The sequence below is a fragment of the Oncorhynchus kisutch genome, linkage group LG1, assembly GCF_002021735.2.
Source record: "Oncorhynchus kisutch isolate 150728-3 linkage group LG1, Okis_V2, whole genome shotgun sequence".
Classification (NCBI taxonomy): Eukaryota; Metazoa; Chordata; class Actinopteri; order Salmoniformes; family Salmonidae; genus Oncorhynchus; species Oncorhynchus kisutch.
This window is the reverse complement of record NC_034174.2, coordinates 41,992,652-42,017,307: the sequence shown is the minus strand read 5'-3', so window position 1 is coordinate 42,017,307 and position 24,656 is coordinate 41,992,652. Positions and strand designations below refer to the sequence as shown.

At 41.3% G+C, this 24,656-nt stretch overlaps 1 protein-coding gene across 1 annotated transcript; it reads right to left on the bottom strand.

The window, feature by feature from the left end:
• Positions 1 to 10,923: 10,923 nt before the first annotated feature.
• On the bottom strand, positions 10,924 to 24,493 carry LOC109901499 (protransforming growth factor alpha-like). Its single transcript, XM_020497525.2, has 6 exons — positions 23,800 to 24,493; positions 18,277 to 18,432; positions 15,220 to 15,334; positions 14,276 to 14,425; positions 13,924 to 14,033; positions 10,924 to 12,583 (listed from the first exon to the last, which is right to left on the bottom strand). The coding sequence occupies exons 1-6, from the start codon at positions 23,840 to 23,842 to the stop codon at positions 12,576 to 12,578; spliced, it is 582 nt and encodes a 193-aa protein (XP_020353114.1). The 5' UTR covers positions 23,843 to 24,493; the 3' UTR covers positions 10,924 to 12,575.
• Positions 24,494 to 24,656: the final 163 nt, after the last annotated feature.

Here is a 24,656-nt window from a genome sequence, read left to right as displayed (position 1 = left end):
AACTACATCTGAAGTTGTATTTATCAATCCAATCAGATAAACAGACTATTTTATGTTCAGTGAAATGTGAATTAATCTGTGATTTTGCGATGTACCTTCAGTTCTGTGTTTTGATCTCAAGGGAAGAACAGACCATTCCTTCTCTAGCTTGCTTGCAGAAAGGTGTTACCTAAGGACATTTGCATGTCTAAAGCAGAAGACAATGGTCCCACGCAAATGGACACCACTGAAGTGATGCTGCTAGAACCATGAACTGCTGGTCTGAAGATTGTCTAGTGACTACAGGGCTGGCCGTCCGGTTTTTAACACTTTTATCTGATGCAGAATCAGATCTGTTCCAGGGAGGATTTTGTAGGGCGGCCTAGCACCCTAAGTGACTTATCAACCCTCTATGCAAAAGGTTTTGTCTTCTCGGGAATTCAGCCTTCTCTGTGTTGATCTCACCATCCCCCATTCTGTAAAGGAGTAGGTGTTGTTGTCTTTTCGTCCTGTACTGTAAGGTCTGATATCTGATTGGAGGTTAACTTCACAGTAATGCTATTGGTCAACGAATCCAAACAACTCGGATGTTTGAAAGGGTCTTAGATTCATTGTCTCTTTCTATTTTTGTTCCTGACCTGTGCTGGTAAGATACCTACACCCTTGGGGGCATGGATACCTACACTTAGGGACTCTTGGGGCATGGCATTTCCGGCTATGACCTCCCTCTCGCCCTATCCCTCCCTTTCAAGGGCTTTATTGGCATTGGGAAACATATGTTAACATTGCCATTACAAGTGAAGTAGATTATAAACAAAAGTGAAATAAACAATACAAATTAACAGTAAACATTACACTCACAGAAGTTCAAAAATAATAAATACATTTCAAATGTCATTATGTCTATATACAGTGTTGTAACGATGTGCAAATAGTTAAAGTACAAAAGGGAAAATAAATAAACATGAGTTGTATTTACATTTACATTTACATTTACAGACTCGACAGCCTTGGTTTCTCAAATGATTGCCTCGCCTGGTTCACCAACTACTTCTCTGATAGAGTTCAGTGTGTCAAGTCGGAGGGTCTGCTGTCCGGACCTCTGGCAGTCTCTATGGGGGTGCCACAGGGTTCAATTCTTGGACCGACTCTCTTCTCTGTATACATCAATGAGGTCGCTCTTGCTGCTGGTGAGTCCCTGATCCACCTCTACGCAGACGACACCATTCTGTATACTTCCGGCCCTTCTTTGGACACTGTGTTAACAACCCTCCAGGCAAGCTTCAATGCCATACAACTCTCCTTCCGTGGCCTCCAATTGCTCTTAAATACAAGTAAAACTAAATGCATGCTCTTCAACCGATCGCTACCTGCACCTACCCGCCTGTCCAACATCACTACTCTGGACGGCTCTGACTTAGAATACGTGGACAACTACAAATACTTAGGTGTCTGGTTAGACTGTAAACTCTCCTTCCAGACCCATATCAAACATCTCCAATCCAAAGTTAAATCTAGAATTGGCTTCCTATTTCGCAACAAAGCATCCTTCACTCATGCTGCCAAACATACCCTTGTAAAACTGACCATCCTACCAATCCTCGACTTTGGCGATGTCATTTACAAAATAGCCTCAAATACCCTACTCAACAAATTGGATGCAGTCTATCACAGTGCAATCCGTTTTATCACCAAAGCCCCATATACTACCCACCATTGCGACCTGTACGCTCTCGTTGGCTGGCCCTCGCTTCATACTCGTCGCCAAACCCACTGGCTCCATGTCATCTACAAGACCCTGCTAGGTAAAGTCCCCCCTTATCTCAGCTCGCTGGTCACCATAGCATCTCCCACCTGTAGCACACGCTCCAGCAGGTATATCTCTCTAGTCACCCCCAAGACCAATTCTTTCTTTGGCCGCCTCTCCTTCCAGTTCTCTGCTGCCAATGACTGGAACGAACTACAAAAATCTCTGAAACTGGAAACACTTATCTCCCTCACTAGCTTTAAGCACCAACTGTCAGAGCAGCTCACAGATTACTGCACCTGTACATAGCCCACCTATAATTTAGCCCAAACAACTACCTCTTTCCCAACTGTATTTAATTTGTATTTATTTATTTATTTTGCTCCTTTGCACCCCATTATTTTTTTATTTCTACTTTGCACATTCTTCCATTGCAAAACTACCATTCCAGTATTTTACTTGCTATATTGTATTTACTTTGCCATCATGGCCTTTTTTTTGCCTTTACCTCCCTTCTCACCTCATTTGCTCACATTGTATATAGACTTGTTTATACTGCATTATTGACTGTATGTTTGTTTTTACTCCATGTGTAACTCTGTGTCGTTTTATCTGTCGAACTGCTTTGCTTTATCTTGGCCAGGTCGCAATTGTAAATGAGAACTTGTTCTCAACTTGCCTACCTGGTTAAATAAAGGTAAAATAAAAATAAATAAATAAACATTGGTGTTTGTTCTTTACTGGTTGCCTTTTACTTGTGGCAACAGGTCACAAATATTTCTGCTGTGATGGCACACTGTGGTATTTCACACAGTAGATATGGGAGTTTATCAAAATTGGGTTGGTTTTCAAATTCTTTGTGGATCTGTGTAATCTGAGGGAAATATGCGTCTCTAATATGGTCATACATTTGGCAGGAGGTTAGGAAGTGCAGCTCAGTTTCCACATCATTTTGTGGTCCTCTCCTCTCTTGAGAGCCAGGTATGCCTAAGACGGACTTTCTCAATAGAAAGGCTATGCTCACAGAGTCTGTACATAGTCAAAGCTTTCCTTAAGTTTGGGTCAGTCACAGTGGTCAGGTAATCTGCCACTGTTTCTCTCTGTTTGAGGCCAGATAGCATTCTAGTTTGCTTTGTTTTTTTTGTTAATTCTTTCCAATGTGTCAAGTAGTTATCTTTTTATTTTCTCATTATTTGGTTGGGTCTAATTGTGTTCTTTTTCTCCCTCTCACTCTCCGATCATGCCTAGACTAATGCTTTGTAATGCTTATTACTATAGCTTAAGCGTATGCCTTTTATGCGAATCCATTCATTTAAACATTTTAATAAAATATTTTCTTAGTTCTTTCTAGACCTTTCTACTACTGTAACTCAACTATAGTCTCTTGCATATTGCTAAATAATCTTTATGGAGTCAGATAATTCATTTAATAGACTGTCAACATATTAATTTAATTGTCTTATGGGTCACAGGTGAGGTGTATATATATATATATATATATATATATATATATATATATATATATATATATACACATATACATATACATATATATATATATACATACACTCACACACACACACCGTGCCAAACTATAGTATACCTTGCCAAAACTATAGTTTGCCAACAAGAAATGTGTGGAGTGGTTGAAAAACAGGTTTTAATGACTCCCAACTAAGTGTATGTAAACTTCCGACACACATATACACAGTTGAAGTTGGAAGTTTACATACACTTAGGTTGGTTTCAACCACTCCACAAATTTATTGTTAACAAACCATAGTTTTGGCAAGACGGTTAGGAATGTTCTTTGTGCATGACACAAGTAAACAGCACAAACTGGCTCTAACCAGAATAGAAAGAGGAGTGGAGGCCCCGGAGCACAACTGAGCAAGAGGACAAGTGCATTAGAGTGTCTACGAGATCTGCCTAGAAGACCAGCATCCCGGAGTCACCTCTTCACTGTTGACATTGAGACAGGTGTTTTGTGGGTACTATTTAATGACGCTGCCAGTTGAGGACTTGTGAGGCGTCAGTTTCTCAAACTAAACACTCTAATGTACTTGTCCTCTTGCTCAGTTTTGCACCGGGGCCTCCCACTCCTCTTTCTATTCTGGTTACAGCCAGTTTGCACTGTTCTGTGAAGGGAGTAGTACACAGCGTTGTATAAGATCTTCAGTTTCTTGGCAATTTCCTCGCACGGAATAGCCTTCATTTTTTCAGAACAAGAACAGACTGACGAGTTTCAGAAGAAAGTTCTTTGTTTCTGGACATTATTTGAGCCTGTAATCGAACCCACAAATGCTAATGCTCCAGATACTCAACTAGTCTAAAGAAGGACAGTTGTATTGCTTCTTTAATAAGCACAACAGTTTTCAGCTGTGCTAATATAATTGCAAAAGGGTGTTCTAATGATAAATTCCACCATCGCTGGACTAGACAGGACTGGCAAAAAATGATCTTCACTGATGAGTCGCAGTTTTGTCTCACCAGGGGTGATGGTCGGATTTGCGTTTATGGTCGAAGGAATGAGCGTTACACTGAAGCCTGTACTGTGGAGCGGGATTGATTTGGAGGTGGAGGGTCCATCATGGTCTGGGGCGGTGTGTCACAGCATTATCGGTCTGAGCTTGTTGTCATTGCAGGCAATCTCAATGCTGTGCGTTACAGGGAAGACATCCTCCTCCCTCATGTGGTACCCTTCCAGGTACCCTTCCCCCCAGAAATGTCCAGGAACTTGCAGGTACCTTGGTGGAAGAGTGGGGTAACATCTCACAGCAATTACTGGCAAATCTGGTGCAGTCCATGAGGAGGAGATGCACTGCGGTACTTAATGCAGCTGGTAGCCACACCAGATACTGACTGTTACTTTTGATTATGACACCCCCTTTGTTCAAGGACACATTATTCCATTTCTGTTAGTCACAGATCTGTGGAACTTGTTCAGTTTATGTCTCAGTTGTTATCTTCATATAAATATTTACACATGTTAATTTAGCTGAAAATAAACGCAGTTGACAGTGAGAGGACGTTTCTTTATTTGAGTTTATATATGTCGGCTGGTCATACCGTGTATGACCTGGACTGTTTGGACCAACACTACCGAGAACCCGATTCATGTACTGAACCCTGCTATCCTTGACCCCGGCTGCGGCCTGGGTGGACCAGGATGGAGGAACCAACACAGGTACTGTCCTGTTCAAAATAACTCTCATTCTGAGGTGATTTTGGTGACGGTCTCCCATTTGTGACAAACTCTCCTAACCTGAAGAGGTTTGTCACAATACATACACACACTTTTTTTTATCCCCGTCCCCGCAGGAGGCCTTTTGGTCGGCCATCATTGTAAATAAGAATTTGTTAATTGACTTGCCTAGTTAAATCAAGGTTAAATAAATACAAAGAAATTAAAAGAAATTAACTTGGCTGTAGTGGAGCAGGTTGAGAGCTTAAAGTTCCTTGGTGTCCACATCACCAACAAACTATCATGGTCCAAACACACCAAGACAACACCTTTTCCCCCTCGGGAGACTGAAAAGATTTGGCATGGGTCCTCAGATCCTTAAAAAAGTTCTGCACCAGCGAGAGCATCCTGCTCGGCCTCAAGGCACTACAGAGGGTCGTGCGTACGGCCCAGTACATCATTCGGGTCAAGCTTCCTGCCATCCAGGACCTCTATACCAGGCGGTGTCAGAGGAAGGCCCAAAGATTTACCAAGGACTCCAGCCACCCTTGTCAAAGACTGTTCTCTCTGCTACTGCACAGCAAGCGGTACTGGAGCACCAAGTCTAGGTCAAAAAGGCTTCTTAACAGCTTCTACCTCCCCCCCCTCCCAAGCCATAAGACTCTTGAACAGTTAATCAAATAGCTACCTGCACTATTCGCAATGTCCCCCCCCCCCCCCATTTTTACACTGCTGCTACTCTGTTTATTATCCATGCATAGTCACTTTACCTCTACCTACATGTACACATTACCTCAACTAACCGGCTGCCCCGCATATTGACTCTGTACCGGAGCCCCCTGTATATAGCCTCGCTACTGTTATATTATTGTTGCTCCTTAATTATTTGATATATTTCTATTTATTTTTCTCTTAAAACTGCATTGTTTGTTGATGGCTTGTGAGTAAGCATTTCACTGTAAGGTCTACACCTGTTGTATTCAGAGCATAACATTTAGTTTGATTTGAGGGTCAGTTCGAAACAGACAAAGGGAGAAGGTGGGGCTGAGAGAGGCTCCAAAGGGTTGGGGGAAATCTCCCCCTTATAGCACCCTAACAGGTGAGTTAGAGCTTCTCCTTTTCCCCTCTCCGATCATCCATCACGCAGTAAGTCTTTTGTGTATCTTTAGGGAGGGATGCCACCAGAAGAGCTTAATTCAAAAGCTGGCTTTGGTAGCTTAGGCAGACGGCTCCACACAAATCCAATTGTTAACATAATGGGATTGGGAAAGAAAAACGCAGCACATGGAGGGAGAAAAAGAAAGGGTATAGCAAAATGTAGATACAAGAGGAGGAAGAGGTCAAGCAAAAACATCTGCAGCGGAAAGGAGAACAACATGGTGATGGATGGAATCAACTTCACGTCACCTACACTCATGCACTGAACAAAGTACACACGTATTTTGTTCTGCCCCGTGTTGGGAAATATACTCTCACTTAAAAGGGGACAAGCAAACAAACAAATATCTGTGAAAGTAAAACCTTTGCTACCCTCAGCTAAAAAAAAAAAAACACTCTAGACCGAGGCTCTTTGTTCAGTTGTGCCTGAGATTTGCGGTTTAGTTTTTCTGTTTGCATTCATTCTACCTCTAAAATATTCAGTAGAAGGAAAAAATAGATGGGCAGAGAGCTCGGAATAAAGAGTGTAACTGGTCTGTTAGAGGAGAGGCGGAAGAAGTGAGTGAAAAGGGTAGGCACGCAATGGAGGAAATATCTTTGAGGAGAGAGAAAGTCAACTGGGGAACAAAAAGTGGGTCAGAATGAAGGGTATAAGAGTACACTGCTTTCCTAACGATCAGCTTACTTCTCCTTCTTGGCCATTTCTCCTTTGTTAGTGAGTAGGAGTCCTAAGATGTTACTGGGCAACAGAAAACAGCAGGGAGACAGCCACCTTTGCAGATTTCAGTCTTCATTGAAAAAGAAATAAACATCCATACAAGTCAAGGACATTACATCATCATACAACTGGTTAGTTCACACGAGAATATCCAGAAACGTTGTACTGTTGATGAAGATCCAAAAAGTTTATATTTGACAAGGTAAAGTCTGCAGTTAGACTCACATTGTCAATACTACGGTTATGTGCTGTACAGTCCATTATCCTTATTCTCTTCCAAATAAAAAGTGTACATGGATTACACACTACATGACCAAAAGTGTGTGGAGACCTGCTCGTCGAACATCACATTCCAAAATCACGGGCATTAATATGGAGTTGGTCCCCCCTTTGCTGCTATGACAGCCTCCACTCTTCTGGGAAGGCGTTCCACTAGATGTTGGAACATTGCTAAAGGGACTTGCTGAAGGGACTTGCTTCCATTCAGCCACAAGAGCATTAGGGAGGTCGGGCACTGATGTTGGGCGATTAGGCATGGCTCGCAGTCTGCATTCCAATTAATCTCAAAGGTGTTCGATGGGTTGAGGTCAGGGCTCTATGCAGGCCAGTCAAGTTCTTGCACACCGATCTCAACAAACCATTTCTGTATGGACCTTGCTTTCTGCAAGGGGGCATTGTCATGCTGAAACAGGAAAGGGCCATCTCCAAACTGTTGCCACAAAGTTAGAAGCACAGTATTGTCTAGAATGTCAGTGTATGGTGTAGCGTTAGGTTCCCCCTTCACTGGAACTAAAGGGCCTAGCCTGTGACCATGAAAAACAGCCCCAGACCATTATTCTTCTGCCACCAAACTTTACAGTTGGCCCTATGTATTCAGATAGGTAGCGTTCTCCTGTCATCTGCCAAACCCGGATTTGTCTGTTGGACTGCCAGATGGTGAAGTGCGATTTATCACTCCAGAAAACGTGTTTCCTCTGCTCCAGAGTCCAGCCAACGCTTGACATTGCTCATGGTGATCTTAGGTTTGTGTGCGGCTGCTAGGCCATGGAAACCCATTTCATGAATTTCCCGACGAACAGTTCTTGTGCTGAAGTTGCGTCCAGAGGCAGTTTGGAACTCGGCAGGGAATGTTGCAACCGAAGACAAGCACTCAGTGGTTCCATTCTGCGAGCTTGTTTTGGCCTACCACTTCACAACTGAGCCGTTGTTGCTCCTAGACGCTTCCACTTCACAATAACAGCACTTACAGTTGACTGGGGCAGCTCTAGAAGGGCAGAAATGTGATGAACTGACGTGTTGGAAAGGTGGCATCCTTTGACTGTGTCACATTGAAAGTCACTGAGCTCTTCAGTAAAGCCATTCTACTGGCAATGATTGTTATGTAGATTGCATGGCTGTGTCCGCAACAAGTGTGCCTGAAATAGCTGAATCCACTCATTTGAAGGGGTGTCCACATACTTTTGGCCCTGTAGTGTATTTAATTTGTATAGTTTACAACTTTACATTGTTCAGTAGGTGTGTTGTCCATGCTTACCTCCATGACCATCAACTTTCACTGTATACACAGATATCGTTGCTTGAAATCTCATTTTCAGTTCATAACCAGATGTTGTTAACAGAAAAACAAGAGTAATATCTGGGACACAAACTGTTGTATTGAGGCTTCTAAACAAAATATTCACAATACAATGGAAAAAGAGTTCACTCCTGTCTCAATCATACATTTTATTTCACCCCCTCTAACTTTCCCTCCTTATTCGATTCTCTTTTAGCATCTCTTGCACATTTTTCATGCACCTGAAAGTTCAAAATATTTATCTACTGATAAAAATGTGGTTTCTGACTGCTTTCATTTAATCAAATAGAATTTTGTAGGCTTATGGAATAATAAGCATAGCCAAAATGTCTGAATTGAATACACTCATTTACAAATAAATATAGAGCTGGTCTCCAACCCTACTTACTTTCCCTCAAAGTATTTGTATTTCAGCAATTCACAATTATTTTGTATGTTTATTTTTTCCCCCAGAACTGTACAAAAATCGCCATTCAGATGCTTCAGCTCTCTATTCCCATCATATGTTCTCTCCTCTTAAACCACAATTTACAGTTGTAAAACAACACATTCTAGATAAAAGCTCTGTTTGTGCATATTTGTGGGGTGCAATAATATAAATACTGTGTTTATTTGTTTCATATCTAGAAACAGTGTATTTTGTGTATGCATGCATAGGTGGATGTGCCCTATAGCATGCGTCTCTGCTTGTGTAACTGAGCTCTATCAGACATGTAAGATCTTCAGGTGCATTTGGCATCTTTCACAAGTGAAGGGACTGCAACATAAGTGCAGAAGTGTGCTTCGAAGGAGTGAGAAAACTTGCTATGTAGTGTACTCCAGGAAAACATTACTATGCAATGAAGTGTATGTCTAGAAAAAGTTGCGAGAAGAATCGCATGCATACAATGTTCTCAGTAACATGTATGCAGTGTTGAGATGTTAAAATGCAATATAGTACTTTAAGTAGATAGATCAACATGTACTTTACACTTTGTGTGGAAAGTAACACACTATATTAGTAGTTATATAACTTTGTTAGTATCATGAAAAAAATCTCATGAACAAATTAAGTGTTTGTTTGTCTGTCTGTCGGAGTGAGCAAGGTGAGCCGCACGCGCTCTACCAAAGACAAACTACTTACTAACTCAGGTTTGATGACTAGTTTCTCCTTTCATAGGTGGAGCTGCTTTCCTTTGCTAGTCTGAGCTATATATGAGCTGCTTAATTAGCCATATACAGTGCATTCATAAAGTATTCAAACTCCTGGACTTTTTCCACATTTTGTTACATTCCAGCCCTATTTTAAATGTGTAAAAAAATATATAAAAATGTCTCAGTCTACACACAATACCCCATAATGACAAATCAAATACAGGTTCTTGGAAATAGCCATTTACATAAGTATTCAGACCCTTTTCTATGAGACTCAAAATTGTGCTCAGGTGCATCCTGTTTCCATTGATCATTCTTGAGGTGTTTCTACAACTTGGAGTCCACCTGTGGTAAATTCAATTGATTGGACATGATTTGGAAAGGTACACACCTGTCTATATGAGGTCCCACAGTTGACAGTGCATGTCAGAACAAAAACCAAGCCATGAGGTCGAAGGAATTGTCCTTGGAGCTCCTAGACAGGAGTGTGTCGAGGCACAGATCTGGGGAAGGGTACCAAAACATTTATGCAGCATTGAAGATCCCCAAGAACACAGTGGCCTCCATAATTATTTAATGGAAGAAGCTTGGAACTACCAATACTCTTCCTAGAGCTGGCTGCCCAGTCAAACTGAGCAATCAGGGGAGAAGAGCCTTGGTGAAGGAGGTGACCAAGAACCCGATGGTCACTCTGACTGAGCTTCAGAGTTCCTCTGTGGAGATGGGAGAATCTTCAGAAGGACAACCATCTTTGCAGCACTCCACCAATCAGGCCTTTATGGTAGAGTGGCCAGACGGAAGCCAAGTAAAAAGGCACAACGGCCCGCTTGGAGTTTGCAAAAAGGACTCTCAGACCATGAGAAACAAGATTCTCTGGTCTGATGAAACCAAGATTGAACTCTTTGGCCTGAATGCCAAGCTATAAGTAAACCTGGCGCCATCCCTACGGTAAATCATGGTGGTTGCAGCATCATGCTGTGGGGATGCTTTTCATTGGCAGGGACTGGGAGACTAGTCAGGATCAAGGGAAAGATGAACGAAGTATAGAAAGATTCTTGATGAAAACCTGCTGCAGAGCGCTCAGGACCTCAGACTGGGGGGCGAAGATTCACCTTCCAACAGGAACGACCCTCAGCACACAGCCAAGACAACGCAGGTGTGGCTTCGGGAAAAGTCTAAATGTCCTTGAGTGGCCCAGCCAGAGCCCGGACTTGAACCCGATCTAACATCTCTGGAGAGACCTGAAAATAGCTGTGCAACGACGCTCCCCATCCATCCTGACAGTTCTTGAGAGGATCTGCAGAGAAGAATGGGAGAAACTCCCCAAATAAAAGGTGTGCCAAGCTAGTACCCAAGAAGACTTGAGGCTGTAATCGCTGCCAAAGGTGCTTCGACAAAGTACTGAGTAAAGGGTGTGAATACTTATGTAAATTTCATATTTCAGTTGTTTATTTGTAATAAATTATTGAACATTTCTTAGAGCCTGTTTTTGCTTTGTCATTATGGGGTATTGTGTGTAGACTGATGAGGGAAAAAAACAATTTAATGAATTTTAGAATAAGGCTGTAACATAACAAAATGTAGAAAAAGTCAAGGGTTCTGAATACTTTCCGAATGCATTGTAAGCCAAATATCAACATCTTTCTCTCAGGCTGCCAGTTTTGGTTATACACCACATGTCGGCTACACGGACCCATAGAGATGTATAGAGGGCACACTTGTCACTAGACGGAAGAGATCAATGGCAAAGATCAGATGTGCACCCTCTATACATTTCTATGGACAACAGCTGTCATGATTTCTCCAAACAGACTTTCTCCGCCTGTTCGAGAACTAAATGAAGAAACGAGTCGAGATCGGATCATGGAAACACGCGCCCGGTAGAGATGTTGATTCTGAAAGTAACGAGTTTGACAAAATCATAATATTACCCAGTTTGAAAAAGCAACATTACTTAACTCCATTACTCATAAAATAATCGGATTACCTTGCATGTTGCATGTAACCAACACTGCATGCATGTGCATAAAACAAGTGTTAAAACACAACAAAGTCTGTGCATCACTCACTTAGAAACTTAAATGTAATGCAGGTTTTGTACAGGAATGGACAGAAACAAACTACATCTGAGGTGCAATGGAATTGCAAGACTCGTGTCAGGAATACTAATTTATGGTGTTATATTACTTGATTTACAAGTTACTAAGGACTATAGGTTGGCAATGCTTTGGATGCTTCACAGTCCTCTTAAAATCTACTCTTTTGCATGTATTTAATCCAAACATAATCTCTCCCATTACTATGTCCAAGTCCCACCGTTTGTCCTTAATCCACAGTGGGGTTAAAAAGATATTGCTACTGGGACTCTCCCAATTTTGTCAGGTGAGGCATGTCAATATCCCTTGTTGAAAAAACAGAAACTCAAACACTCTTGCTCCACCTTAAACATCTCTGTGTGCTTTAAATTTGGATAATTATATATTGTGTTTAGCTTGTGTAGATTTTTAAAAGTGAGAAAAAAAAGAGAATTTTGAGTTCCTCTGATTTCAAGTGAATTAAACAAAGTTATCCCTCAAATCCAAATCTGAAATAAATAGTTGCTCTCCTGCTCCAAAATCCTCAGAGGACTGCAAGTATTTTGTCTAGTTATGTCCAGCATGGGCGGTATGTTCCCGACCATGCCCTTGGCATCATTATTATCACAGTCATTATGTCACACTGAGGGGATCTCCTCACATCAGGTTCCAGAGATCTTCCGGAGAGTTCCGTGTTTCTGAGAGGTCAGTTTCCCTCTCTTATCATTTCAACAGTAGTGAGATCACAGTATTCCAAGTGTGCTGAGGTTCTGTAAATCCCGGTCTGTGGAGAATATAACATCAAATATGACATTCAACTTCCCTTGGTCTGGTAAGAAAGATACCCCTTTCAGTTTTGTGAAGATGTTATTAGCCAGGGTGTCTGATGCCATCTTATGTGTAGTCCATAGTAGTCCCAGCAGGCATTAGGGTTGAATGGACAGATGGGAAGAGAAGGCAGCCCATCGTGAAAATCCCTGGCGTTCCAAGCAGCGTTTTCTCTCTCAAACCACTGAGGGGAAATGATAAGATAAAAAAAGGTTTCAGAAAATAAGGAAATGAAATCAACCCATTTTGTAGAAACTTCCATGATGACAATGTGGTATGGAGACTTGGAAGTCAAGCACAAAGTCACTCTACATTCTACTCAATGCACATAAGGTTTGGGGATGATTCCATGACAATTGTCTGATCCCTCTTTTAAAACGAGAGATCAGTTTCCAGCAATTGTATGTATAACCTCAGATCAGGAATACAAAAAAAACACACTATCCCACAAAACAGAGCTAGAGCCTAGTCTAGACCATCTAAAATAGGATCGACAACAAAACACAGCCCCAGTGGTACCTTCTGAATAAGGGACGTGATCTGACAGAGGACAAAGTAGAAACAGAAAGTGTCATTCAATTAAAATCTGAAAAGTACTAATAATCAAAAATTTGTTTCAGAAGAAGTCCAAATTTCTACATGATATATGAAACTTACACGAGGGGGCAGACGTTAAGGAAATACTGGTCCTGGGTTTGCATAAGCATCGGATAGACCCATAGCATGCAACTGCTGGTTAAGAGAGAACACTGTATTTACTGAGTCTTTCAAGCATCTAACTACCGTATCTATCGAGGAAAGTAGTTTATCATTTGATTGACATTGCGGTCTGGGTGTGATCATGTTATTAGTGTATACTTCACAAAAAGCACGAGCCAAGAGCATTCAAAGTTCATTTAGGGTGAGGTCGAGTACAGTAGTAAGCATATCTTTGAAAACATTCACTGTAACTAATAGATCTATAGAGAATGTAGACTGTATTTTGCTCTCTTTATGATCTCAGTGTAGTGTTCTCATAACCCTTTAGAAGAGCTAGAGCGGCTCCCCAAGTGAGATCTACATGTCAATGGATGTTAAGGACAGGAAACAATCAATTAGCGACAACAGTGTCAGCAACACCTCAATGGTTCCTATACATTAGGTCTGACAGCATGAGCCTCTAATAACGTCACGTTCAAACCAGATGGGTCCTAAATGCACAGCGAAAAGCTTCAGTATGCTTCAGCAGCTAGGACACAGTAGGCCATTAAACCTACCTTAAGGGCTCATAGCTACCTTCTCCTGTCAATTACAAAAATACCCCTTACCGATTATCATAATTAGAACCCCTGGGGTATATCCTTTGTACCGTTTCTGTTGGACAAATTCAGGTAGATCCCTACCATTTGGTTCCACTTGCTTCCTTTTGGTTTCCCTTGCAAGATGTAATGAATACACCCCTGTAGTTTCCAATTTTAAACTTGATGAGAGTTTGGAATGTGAAACATAGACAAACTAGGCAAAAGTTAAAAAGGAAGTCTGTACCACTTTCAGAGTGACAGCAGGGACCTCGGCCCTTCAGCCTACTGTCTTGTTTCTCTGGGGCACAGTGGAGTCTGTGCCTCCGCCCCAAACCGTCCCGCCTCCACCAGCAACTGGGAGAGAGGACATGTTTCAATTACAGATGATTTCGGGTGAACACATTCATTAAGCTTTATAAAGACTATCAGTATAAGTGCAGGGTTTAATCTTACTTTATGAACAAAATCATGGTAACATGGGCAGTAGGATTGGGTAATCAACTATGTGATGACACTGATGTCTACACAATCAAGTTTGTAGGTTCAGTGAATTTCTTCCAATTGACCAGAATCAAGATATAACATGATGTACTTACTGTAAAAGTGTACAGAGAAGCATCGTCAAGACACAGCCAATCACACACAGCACTAGCGCCGTGGCAACTGTCTGTTGCCTGTGATTGGTGGCCACCACGGCTAGCAGGTCGGCGTGCTCGCATCGCATCCCTACAAAGCCCTGGTGACACCTGTCCAACATGGAGAGGAGAAAGGACATCATACAGCAACGTGGACTTGTTCCTTCAGGGGTGTTTGACAAATTCACAGACTCCATTTGCAATGGAGAGACCACAGCAAAAAACATAACAATCTATAAATATATCGTTGAAGTAGAATTAGTACACCTAAGTTTTAGGAATATTAGGTGGTAGTGAAGTTCAGTCTGCAAAACTATTTTGCATCAGATAAACAACCACACAATACGGCTGTATTATGAACGTGCCAAAAAAGGGTCTCAAGGATTCACTACTAAAAAGCTATTTAGTAAAGACCCTAATCCTGGAGGGAGTTCTCTACTCTGCTCAGTCAGATAGAAGTGGACTGCCGCTCTCTAATTCCAATTTGCATCATGCTTAGACCAGCTCTATGAACTGCAGCGAATCCGTGTACAAACAGAGCGCTGGCAGAACAGATCCTAAACACATATTGTTCTGAGGAGCGTGAAAGAGCTGTTCAACCGTCAGTCACAGACATTAACACTGGGTGGGTTACCCAACAAATACTCTCGATAACTAAAAATATAATAATTAGGACATATGCTATGTTGTGACTGCACCCCAGCAAGGACAGGTCACAAGTTCATGACTATCAAATAACAATTTCCCATACAGACAGAGTAACACAATGATTAATTGGATATTGAAATAATGATGACTGTATAACACGAGAGAGAGAGAGAGAGAGAGAGAGAGAGAGAGAGAGAGAGAGAGAGAGAGAGAGATCCTTGTATTTTCTGCACCACGGGACAGGAAGTTGAACTTACACACATGCAGGGGTCTCCTCCAGAATCAGGAAACGACAGGTGCCATGGAAACAGAAGTGGCTGTGCGAGTCAGGACAGTCATCGAAGTGTGATCGAACAGCTGCTGCCACAAACTCTGAGTCAGAGACAGGAGATACATATGGACATTTTTCAAGGCCCCGAGGCAGAGGAAACTTCAGAAAGTATTCACACCCTTGACTTTTTCCACATTTTGTTGCCTTACAGACTGAATTTAAAATGGATTACATTTGTCACTGGCCTACAGACAATACCCCATAATGTCAAAGTAGAATTATGTTATAGACATTTTTACAAATTCATTTAAACTGAAAAGCTTGAGTCAGTAAGTATTCAACCCCTTTGTTATGGCGTAAAAATGTTAAAATGTTCTTACCAAGTCACATAATAAGTTGCATGGACTCACTCTGTGTGCAATAATAGTGTTTAACATGATTTTTGAGTACTTCAGCCCTGTACCCCACACATACAATTATCTGTAAGATTCCTCAGTCAAGCAGTGAATTTCAAACACAGACTCAACCACAAAGAACAGGAAGGTTCTTCCAATGCCTTGCAAGGGCACCTTTTGGTTGATGGGTAAAAATAAAAAGCAAACAATGACTATCCCTCTGAGCATGGTGAAATTATTAATTATACTTTGGATGGTGTATTAAAACACCCAGTCACTACAAAAATGTAGGCGTCCTTCCTAACTCAGTTGCCGGAGGGGAAGGAAACCTCTCAGGGATTTCACCATGATGCCAATAGTGACTTTAAAACATTTACAGAGTTTAACGGCTGTAATAGGAGCAAACTGAGGATGGAGCAACAACATTTGTAGTTACTCCACAATGCTAACTTAATTGACAGAGTGAAAAGAAGGAAGTACAGAATAAAAAATATTCCAAAACATGCATCCAGTTTGGAACAAGGCACTAAAGTAATACCAAAATCATTGACAAAGCAATTAACACTCTTTGTAATCAGGACAAAAAGTAATGTTTGAGGAAAATCCAATACAACACATTACTGAGTACCACTCTACATATTTTCAAGCATAGTGGTGGCTGCATCATGTTATGGGTATGCTTGTAATCGTTAAAGACTGGGGAGTTTTTCATGATAAAAAAAATCAACTGAAAAGAGCTAAAGGACAGGAAAACCTGTTTCAGTCTGCTTTCTACCAGACACAGAGATGAATTCACCTTTCAGAGGACAATAACCTAAAACGCAAGGTCAAATCGACACTGGAAGTTGATTACCAAGACACTGAATGTTCCTGAGTGGCCATGACAAAGGTTTTGACTTAAATCTGCTTGAAAATCTATGGGAAGACTTGAAAATGGTCGTCTAGCAATGATCAACCAATTTGACAGAGCTTTAAGAATTAAAAATAATAATAAATGGGCAAATATTGTACAATCCAGATGTGCAATACTCCTAGAGATTTACCCAGAAAGACTCAGCTGTAATGCTGCCAAAGGTGATTCTAACATGTATTGACTCAGGGGTGTGAATACTTATGTAAATAAGTTATTTGGTATTTACCTATTTTCACTTTGTCATTATGGGGTAATGTGTGTAGATGGATTAAATACATGTTTTTCTCACCCATTTTGAATTCAGGCTGTAACACAACAAACTATGGAATAAGTCAAGGGGAATGAATACTTTCTGAAGGCACTGTACTTCTTTTGTTACCTCATGACAACTTGGGTTTTGTCATGGATTATGTCAGGGACAAGGCCCTCCGAGGGACAACCATGCATTAAGATGTGTCGCATGCAAATGGACAAGTTAAACTCCAATCAAATCCCCAGTGCCACGACACAAAGTCTGGCCATCATCAAACCCATTAGAAGTCTGGAGAAAGCACATCCCTGAAGCCAAGGAGTAAAATCCTCACCCTTTTCTTTCCAGGGCTTTGTCTGAAAAGATACCCGTCAAATCCTTGCTTCCTCCTTTGATTTCTGAATGACTCTCAACGTGCATTTGAGGAGAAGATCAAAAAGGTCCCTTCTTCAGACCTCTCCTCCATTGAGCTTTGAGAGGACTTCAGGAAATAAGGACGGAGGAGGCAAGGATTTGACAGCTAGTAACCTTTTCAGACACAGCCCCCCATCCCTCTCCTGCCTCTTTCCTTCACATCCAATCAAACGTGATTTATTATGGCCAAACGATGCTGGAATAACAGAATGAATCTCCTGAAATAAATGAACATTGGAATGAGCTGAAGGGGTCAAGACTCAGGAGGAACACAGTAACCAAATTACAGAGTCTGGACGAATTTCTTACTCATCAACTGTACAATGAGTTCCAAATTCCAACTGGACTGGCCCAAACAAAAGTTTGAGTATCTTTTCTCAGGCAGCCAAAACAGATGCCACAATGTGGCATTCAGAGAAAGAGGGAGTGAGTAAGAGAGAGAGAGGGAGGATGAACAGAAAGATAGACGGTTGCATTACAGCCGACCGTCACACACTCCATTCCATTGGTAAATGGCTGGTTGGATTCCAGCCTACATGCATTGTCCCTTCTCCTCTCTCTCTTTCAGAGCCTGTAAAAAGCTCTCTGTTCTCCCCTTAGGTATCTGCCCCAGCTACTCCTCAGCCCCTCTGGCAGCATCCCAAATGGCCCCCTATGGTCAAAATGACATTAGGGCATTTCTGGATTTTGTGGTGACTCACAGATGATGACTGAAATGTGATCGGGGGTCGCCTGGGAATTAAGCTACAGGATTTTTATTTTAGCGTTGGTTGACGTTTGCCACACTGGCTACTTTCTATCCAAACAGAGGACTAGATTCATATAAAAAATTCAACTAATTCATTCATGTGCAGCACAGTGTCTGTATGTGTCCACTTTTGTAAGGCATTTTATGTTGCCATCTGACTCTTCACTAGAGAAGCCTTGAATTAACTTTGGCACCAGTCAATGAGTCTGAAGAGGTGAAAGATTCTCTGGAGCACCCTGTAGAGAGGTTTTATAGGGGCATTCATATTTAGACTGTCAGTCACCTGAAGAGACACACATATACACACACACACAAACACTTACTTTTAACTGGAAGGTTGGTTGTAGTAATGGTGCTGGTAGTGGTAGAAAATAGCATAATGTTTACAGTGGTAGTAGTCACAGGAGGGGTGGTGGTCATAGTAGAATTAGTAGCAATAGTAGAATTATCCTGTCCGGTTCCATAGGTAAAGAGGGACCCTGTTAAAAGGAACAGATGAAATGCTTAGGTATACAAATCGGTACTGATTTAAAATTATGATCAGATAAAGAAACGGTTGGGACATTGAAGAAGATCCCACTAGGCCTGGGGTTCCTAAACATTTCCACTCAGGCACCCCCTTCCAGTATTATATTGGGGAACATCCCCCCTGCAATTCTATGAGTTTTGTCAATGTGCAGAGAAAATATTGCAGTTTTAAAGCTAATTTCTTTGCGATTCTATACATTTTGCCATGTCTAATGCATAGGAGTTTGGTGGCACCTTAATTAGGGAGGACAAGCTTGTTGTAATGGCTGGAGTGGAATAGTATCAAATACATGGGTTCCATCTAAAACGACGTTGGAGGTGGCTTAGAGTAGAGAAATTAACATAAAATTATCTGGCGGACATTCCTGCAGTCAGCATGCCAATTGCACGCCCCCTCAAAACTTGAGACATCTGTGGCATTGTGCTGTGTGACAAAACACATTTTAGAGTGGCATTTTACTGTCCCCAGCACAAGGTGCACCTGTGTAATGATCATGCTGCTTAATCATCTTCTTGATACACCTGTCAGATGAATGGATTATCTTGGCAAAGGAGAAATGTTCACTAAAAGGGATGTAAACAAATTTGTACACAACATATGAGAGAAATGTGTTTTTTGTGCATATGGAAAATGTATGAGAAGTTTTATTTCAGCTCATGAAACATGGGACCAACACTTTACATGTTGCATTTATATTTTTGTTCAGTATAATTATTACATTATTTGGGGTACCTAACAGCTCTCATCCGAAGTGACTTAGTTGACTGAATCAGAGAAACAAGCCGTCTACAAATGACTTGTTGCTCTTAAAATAGAACTCATCTCCCAACTCACGGATCCCAGCAGAGCAAGGTGACATTAATTATGTCTCCACTGATCAACCAGAGTCCTATTCAGTAGAGAAAAGCTGACTGAAATTAAGGTACTACCTAAGAACACAGATTTTTGTTTTCCGTTGCCAAACCACTATCTGTTAACATATCAGACTTACTTAACTTAAACCTCTTGGCCCCCTTGGGAGCATAGGGTGTCCATCTGAATCTTCTGTGTGAGGGCTTTTCCCTCTTGCCAGGAGATCTTAACCAAATATTGCACTGAAATGGTGTTATATCTTATTTCTAGTTCTTGACCTTAATTAACCACTTTCCCTTTTTCTGTTGCATTGGTCCCATCGGGGGTTGAATCCTGAGGCGTGTACAGTCCTCATAACTCTCACACAACTTTCCCATTTGTCATTATGTTTGGATTTCCTCTTACCAGCTTGTGTTGCGTATTTCAAGAATGACAATAGGATGAAAGGATGGACACACTACAATGGGTCTGTAATGGGACTAAGCTGGGATAGTCTTAATATAGACAGATCCCGGAGAGTGATCACACAATTAGAATTCTGCAAGGCAGCCAATGAGACATGAGATTCAGTGATGTGGAGATATCAGACAATGAAAGTGCTGAGTATCAAATTAGAGCTTCATTCTCCGGTTCAATTAAAATAATGGTTGAAAACACACTGCTCACATAACACAGGTTAATCCATATCAGTTGGTTATGAAGGAGAGGAGAACCACTGAGCATTTCATCAGTCAGTCAATCGTCCCTGATGTTGCTAAGGACAGTGTGACAAGGTACAAAGCCCAGAGAGAGAGACGGTGGATGAATGCTGTGTCAAGGCAGGCTGCGTCACAAATGGCACCCTATTCCGTGCATAGTGCACTACTTTTGACAAGAGGGTAAAATCAATTTGAATTGAATTACTTTTTGACAGCATCCCTTTTGATTTGAATGAAACCTTCCGTACATATTTGCCCGTTGTAGAAGTGCTCAGAAAGTGACTTTTTGAACATGAATGAGAAAACATTCAAGGAGATAGAAGGTGCTCAAAGTTTACCCATGCTGCATACCCCACCATACCCTGAGACATCCATGTCTTCATCACTGGAAAATATCAAATGGTTGAGATTGATATCATTTAAAAGCTTGTCAACATATTTGATAATTTCTGTGAAAATGTTCTTTAATTAAAAAAAAATGTTTTTTTTAAATCTAAAAACGCCTAAACTCAGATGTTTTTCATGTTCACATATGTTGTAGCTTAGACCCGATTTTTCGTAATCTATGGTTTTTGTGTTGTGCTGGCTTTCGTTTGAGACACCACAGTCTCTTGAATAGAGGGTCAGTGTCATGTTATGGCTGATAAATGTACTAAAATGGGAATCAGATTGAAATGTCAACTTCCAAAGATATTTGGAGGTTCACCCATCAGAGAATATTGACTTGAATGGGAATATCTGTTGTTTTAAATTCAAACTGTCATGCCTCCATAGAAAACATATTGAAATCATAGAAATATAGATAGAATAGACAAGACAATTTAAGTTGACATTTGACAGTGGGTGGAGCGGCAGCCATCTTTGTGGTAGTAATTAGAAGTTATAATTTCAATTACATTTAAATGAAGTAGCCGCTAAATTGAAGTGATCTTTAGGGAAATACACTTTTTATGATTGAAATGACACCCACCCTGTGTTCAAGAGCATGTTGTGTCTCAACCGATAGCGGGTACAACTCAAAAACCTCAGATGTTGTGAAATATGGTCTAAGCTGCGACCTATGTGAACCTTTTTTTTTCTCAACAAATAATAAAATAGTTTGACAACACTGTTTGTCAGATTTTAAATGTAAGCTTTTGTAAGGTATCAAACTCAACCTTTAATCTTTCCCAGTGATGAAGACATGGATGTCTCAGGGTATGGTGGGGTAGGCAAAATGGGTCAACTTTGAACACCTTTATCTCTTGAATGTTTTGCCATTCAGGTCCAAAAAGTAACTTTCTGACCACGTCTTCCATGGGCAATCATGTATGGAAGGTTTTGCTTAAATCAAAAAGAATGCTGTCAAACAGTGTCTGAATGTAAATGGATTTACCCCAGAGACCTACGAGCCCTGGTCAAAAGATGTGTACAATGCATGACAGGGTTTCTCAAACTCGGTCCTGGGTGCCTCCACCCGAAAAAAAACTACAGTCGTGGCCAAAAGTTTTGAGAATGACACAAATATTAATTTTCACAAAGTCTGCTTCCTCAGTGTCTTTAGATATTTTTTGTCAGGTGTTACTATGGAGTACTGAAGTATAATTACAAGCATTTCATAAGTGTCAAAGGCTTTTATTGACAATTACATGAAGTTGATGCAAAGAGTCAATATTTGCAGTGTTGACCCTTCTTTTTCAAGATCTCTGCAAACCGCCCTGGCATGCTGTCAATCAACTTCTGGGCCACATCCTGACTGATGGCAACCGATTCTTGCATAATCAATGCTTGTAGTTTGTCAGAATTTGTGGGTTTTTGTTTGTCCACCCGCCTCTTGAGGATTGACCATAAGTTCTCAATGGGATTAAGGTTTGGGGAGTTTCCTGGCCATGGACCCAAAATATCTATGTTTTGTTCCCTGAGCAACTTAGTTATCACTTTTGCCTTATGGCAAGGTGCTCCATCATGCTGGAAAGGGCATTGTTTGTCACCAAACTGTTCCTGGATGGTTGGGTGCTCAGGATGCTTTACTGTTGGTATGACACAGGACTGATGGTAGCGCTCACCTTGTCTTCTCCGGACAAGCTTTTTCCGGGTGCCCCAAACAATCGGAAAGGGGATTCATCAGAGAAAATGACTATCCCAGTCCTCAGCAGTCCAATCCCTGTACCATTTGCAGAATATCAGTCTGTCCCTGATGTTTTTCCTTGAGAGAAGTGGTTTCTTTGCTGCCCTTCTTGACACCAGGCCATCCTCCAAAAGTCTTCGCCTCACTGTGCGTGCAGATGCACTCACACCTGCCTGCTGCCATTCCTGAGCAAGCTCTGTACTGGTGGTGCCCCGATCCCACAGCTGAATCAACTTTAGGAGACGGTCCTGTCGCTTGCTGGACTTTCTTGGGCGCCCTGAAGCCTTCTTCACAACATTTAAACCGCTCTCCTTGAAGTTCTTGATGGTCTGATGAATGGTTGATTAGGTGCAATCTTAGTGGCAGCAGTATCCTTGCCTGTGAAGCCCTTTTTGTGCAAAGCAATGATGACGTCACGTGTTTCCTTGCAGGTAACCATGGTTGACAGAGGAAGAACAATGATTCCAAGCACCACCCTCCTTTTGAAGCTTCCAGTCTGTTATTCGAACTCAATCAGCATGACAGACTGATCTCCAGCCTTGTCCTCATCAACACTCACACCTGTGTTAACGAGAGAATAACTGACATGTCAGCTGGTCCTTTTGTGGCAGGGCTGAAATGCAGTGGAAATGTTTGGGGGGGATTCAGTTCATTTGCATGGAAAATAGAGACTTTGCAATTAATTGCAATTCATCTAATCACTCTTCATAACATTCTGGAGTATTTGCAAATTGCCAAACTGAGGCAGCAGACTTTGAAAATGTATATTTGTGTCATTCTCAAAACTTTTGGCCACGACTGTACACTTGACCTACACTTCCCGAGTTACGCTTACACACAGGTGTTTGCCGCATGCTAGATAGCACAGGCCTCTTGTCTTCCGTAAACAAACGCTGTGACATGGAGATATGGCAGTGTGGAAACACTAACCCTATCAAGGTGTGTATCAATTTAACTTTTTTTAAATTATTATTTCTCGCTGATATGAAAGAAAAAGGTCCTTATGCTTCCATAATCATACTGATGTTTTGATTAAGCGTCGGTCGGCGCTCTTAGCAAAACTCCCAATACAGAATACCAATGACTTAGGCATAATGTAATGTAACTGTAAGTCGTGATCAAGGGAATAGGGTACCAGTTGGGACGTAGAGAGTGATTGACCAGCCAATAACAGTAACAGGGTCAAGTATCCCCTGCTAAAAGGATGAGGCCATTAGAAACCTATGAATAGGTCTGCACTGGCAGCATACGCACGCCACATAAAACATCAATGATGGCTCATTGGTAGGTCTACCATCTTTGTTTCTCATAGAAATGTTAAAATATCACTGAGCCTGACAATGGTTATAATTCACAAACTGGAGTCAGATACAATCAAAACTGTAAACGGGACTTCCTGCTAAGAGTAGGGAAGGCTAGCCTATAGTCCTGGGTTTCTCAACTTTCTCCTTTCTGATGCTCACTAGCCAATGCTCCTCCTTAAAATGTGATAAATTGGGGAAATTGAGGTTACTGATTACATTTTATAATTCAATTGTTCGTTTCCCCGCACGTCCCCCCCTCCATATAACATTTTACAATCATTCCCACTTTCTGCCACTTCGCTTGTAGTCTTTCAAATATTTTACCAACAGTGTTGTTTTTTCTTCTTAGAACTCACCAGTAATGAGAAAGATCACATCCCAGAATGCCCGATTCATCATGAAGGTTGTATGTTTGTCAGTGTAATCCTCCGAAATGCTAGTGTTCTTTTCCCAAGTCCATAAACATTTGTATATGCTCGCATAGGTCAGTCAGGAGAGAGAAATGTGTTTGTATAAAATTAAGTAAATCCTTCTTCCATCACAAAACCCCTTCCGCGTATCTTAGACTATAGGCTACTGACAGTCTTCAGAAATGTTCCAAAAAAATGCAAGTGCGTCGCTATTCGGCAACTTGATTAATTTCCAGTGCCATGTGCAAGCTGAGTTTCCTTGTCTGATATATCATTAATTTAACGTAACAACAAACAAGTCTTCAAATACTTTGTTTCGATTCATTTCTCTTCAATTTAAACGGATAAGTTTAGTCCAAGCGCTAAACAATTCCACTCTCCTCCACAGTCTAAATAAACGCTCTCACACATAATCCTTTCAATGGTTTCCCCTGAGGAGGGAGCGAGAGAGAAATCAATATTGCTCTCTCTCTGCCGGGCTCACTTCTAGTTGCCTAAAATAACTTGTTTTTAGGGAATGTTGTAGAATTACTCTCATCACAAGAATCTCATTATGATAACTCAATCTTCAAGTTACCAGCTTTCATATTTCAATTTGTGGTAGCTTTTGTAGCATTTGTGGTAGCTTTCATATGAGCAGTGCCTGTATAGCCTAGGTCTAGTGCACCCATATGTGGGTGCATACTTCATATTGCTGAATTTTATTGGCCTGATTATGCCTTCCTAGGGCAAAAACAAATCAGCATAAAATATAAACGGATGATGAGCAATCACTCCCTTTATGTTGATCCAACAACACCCAT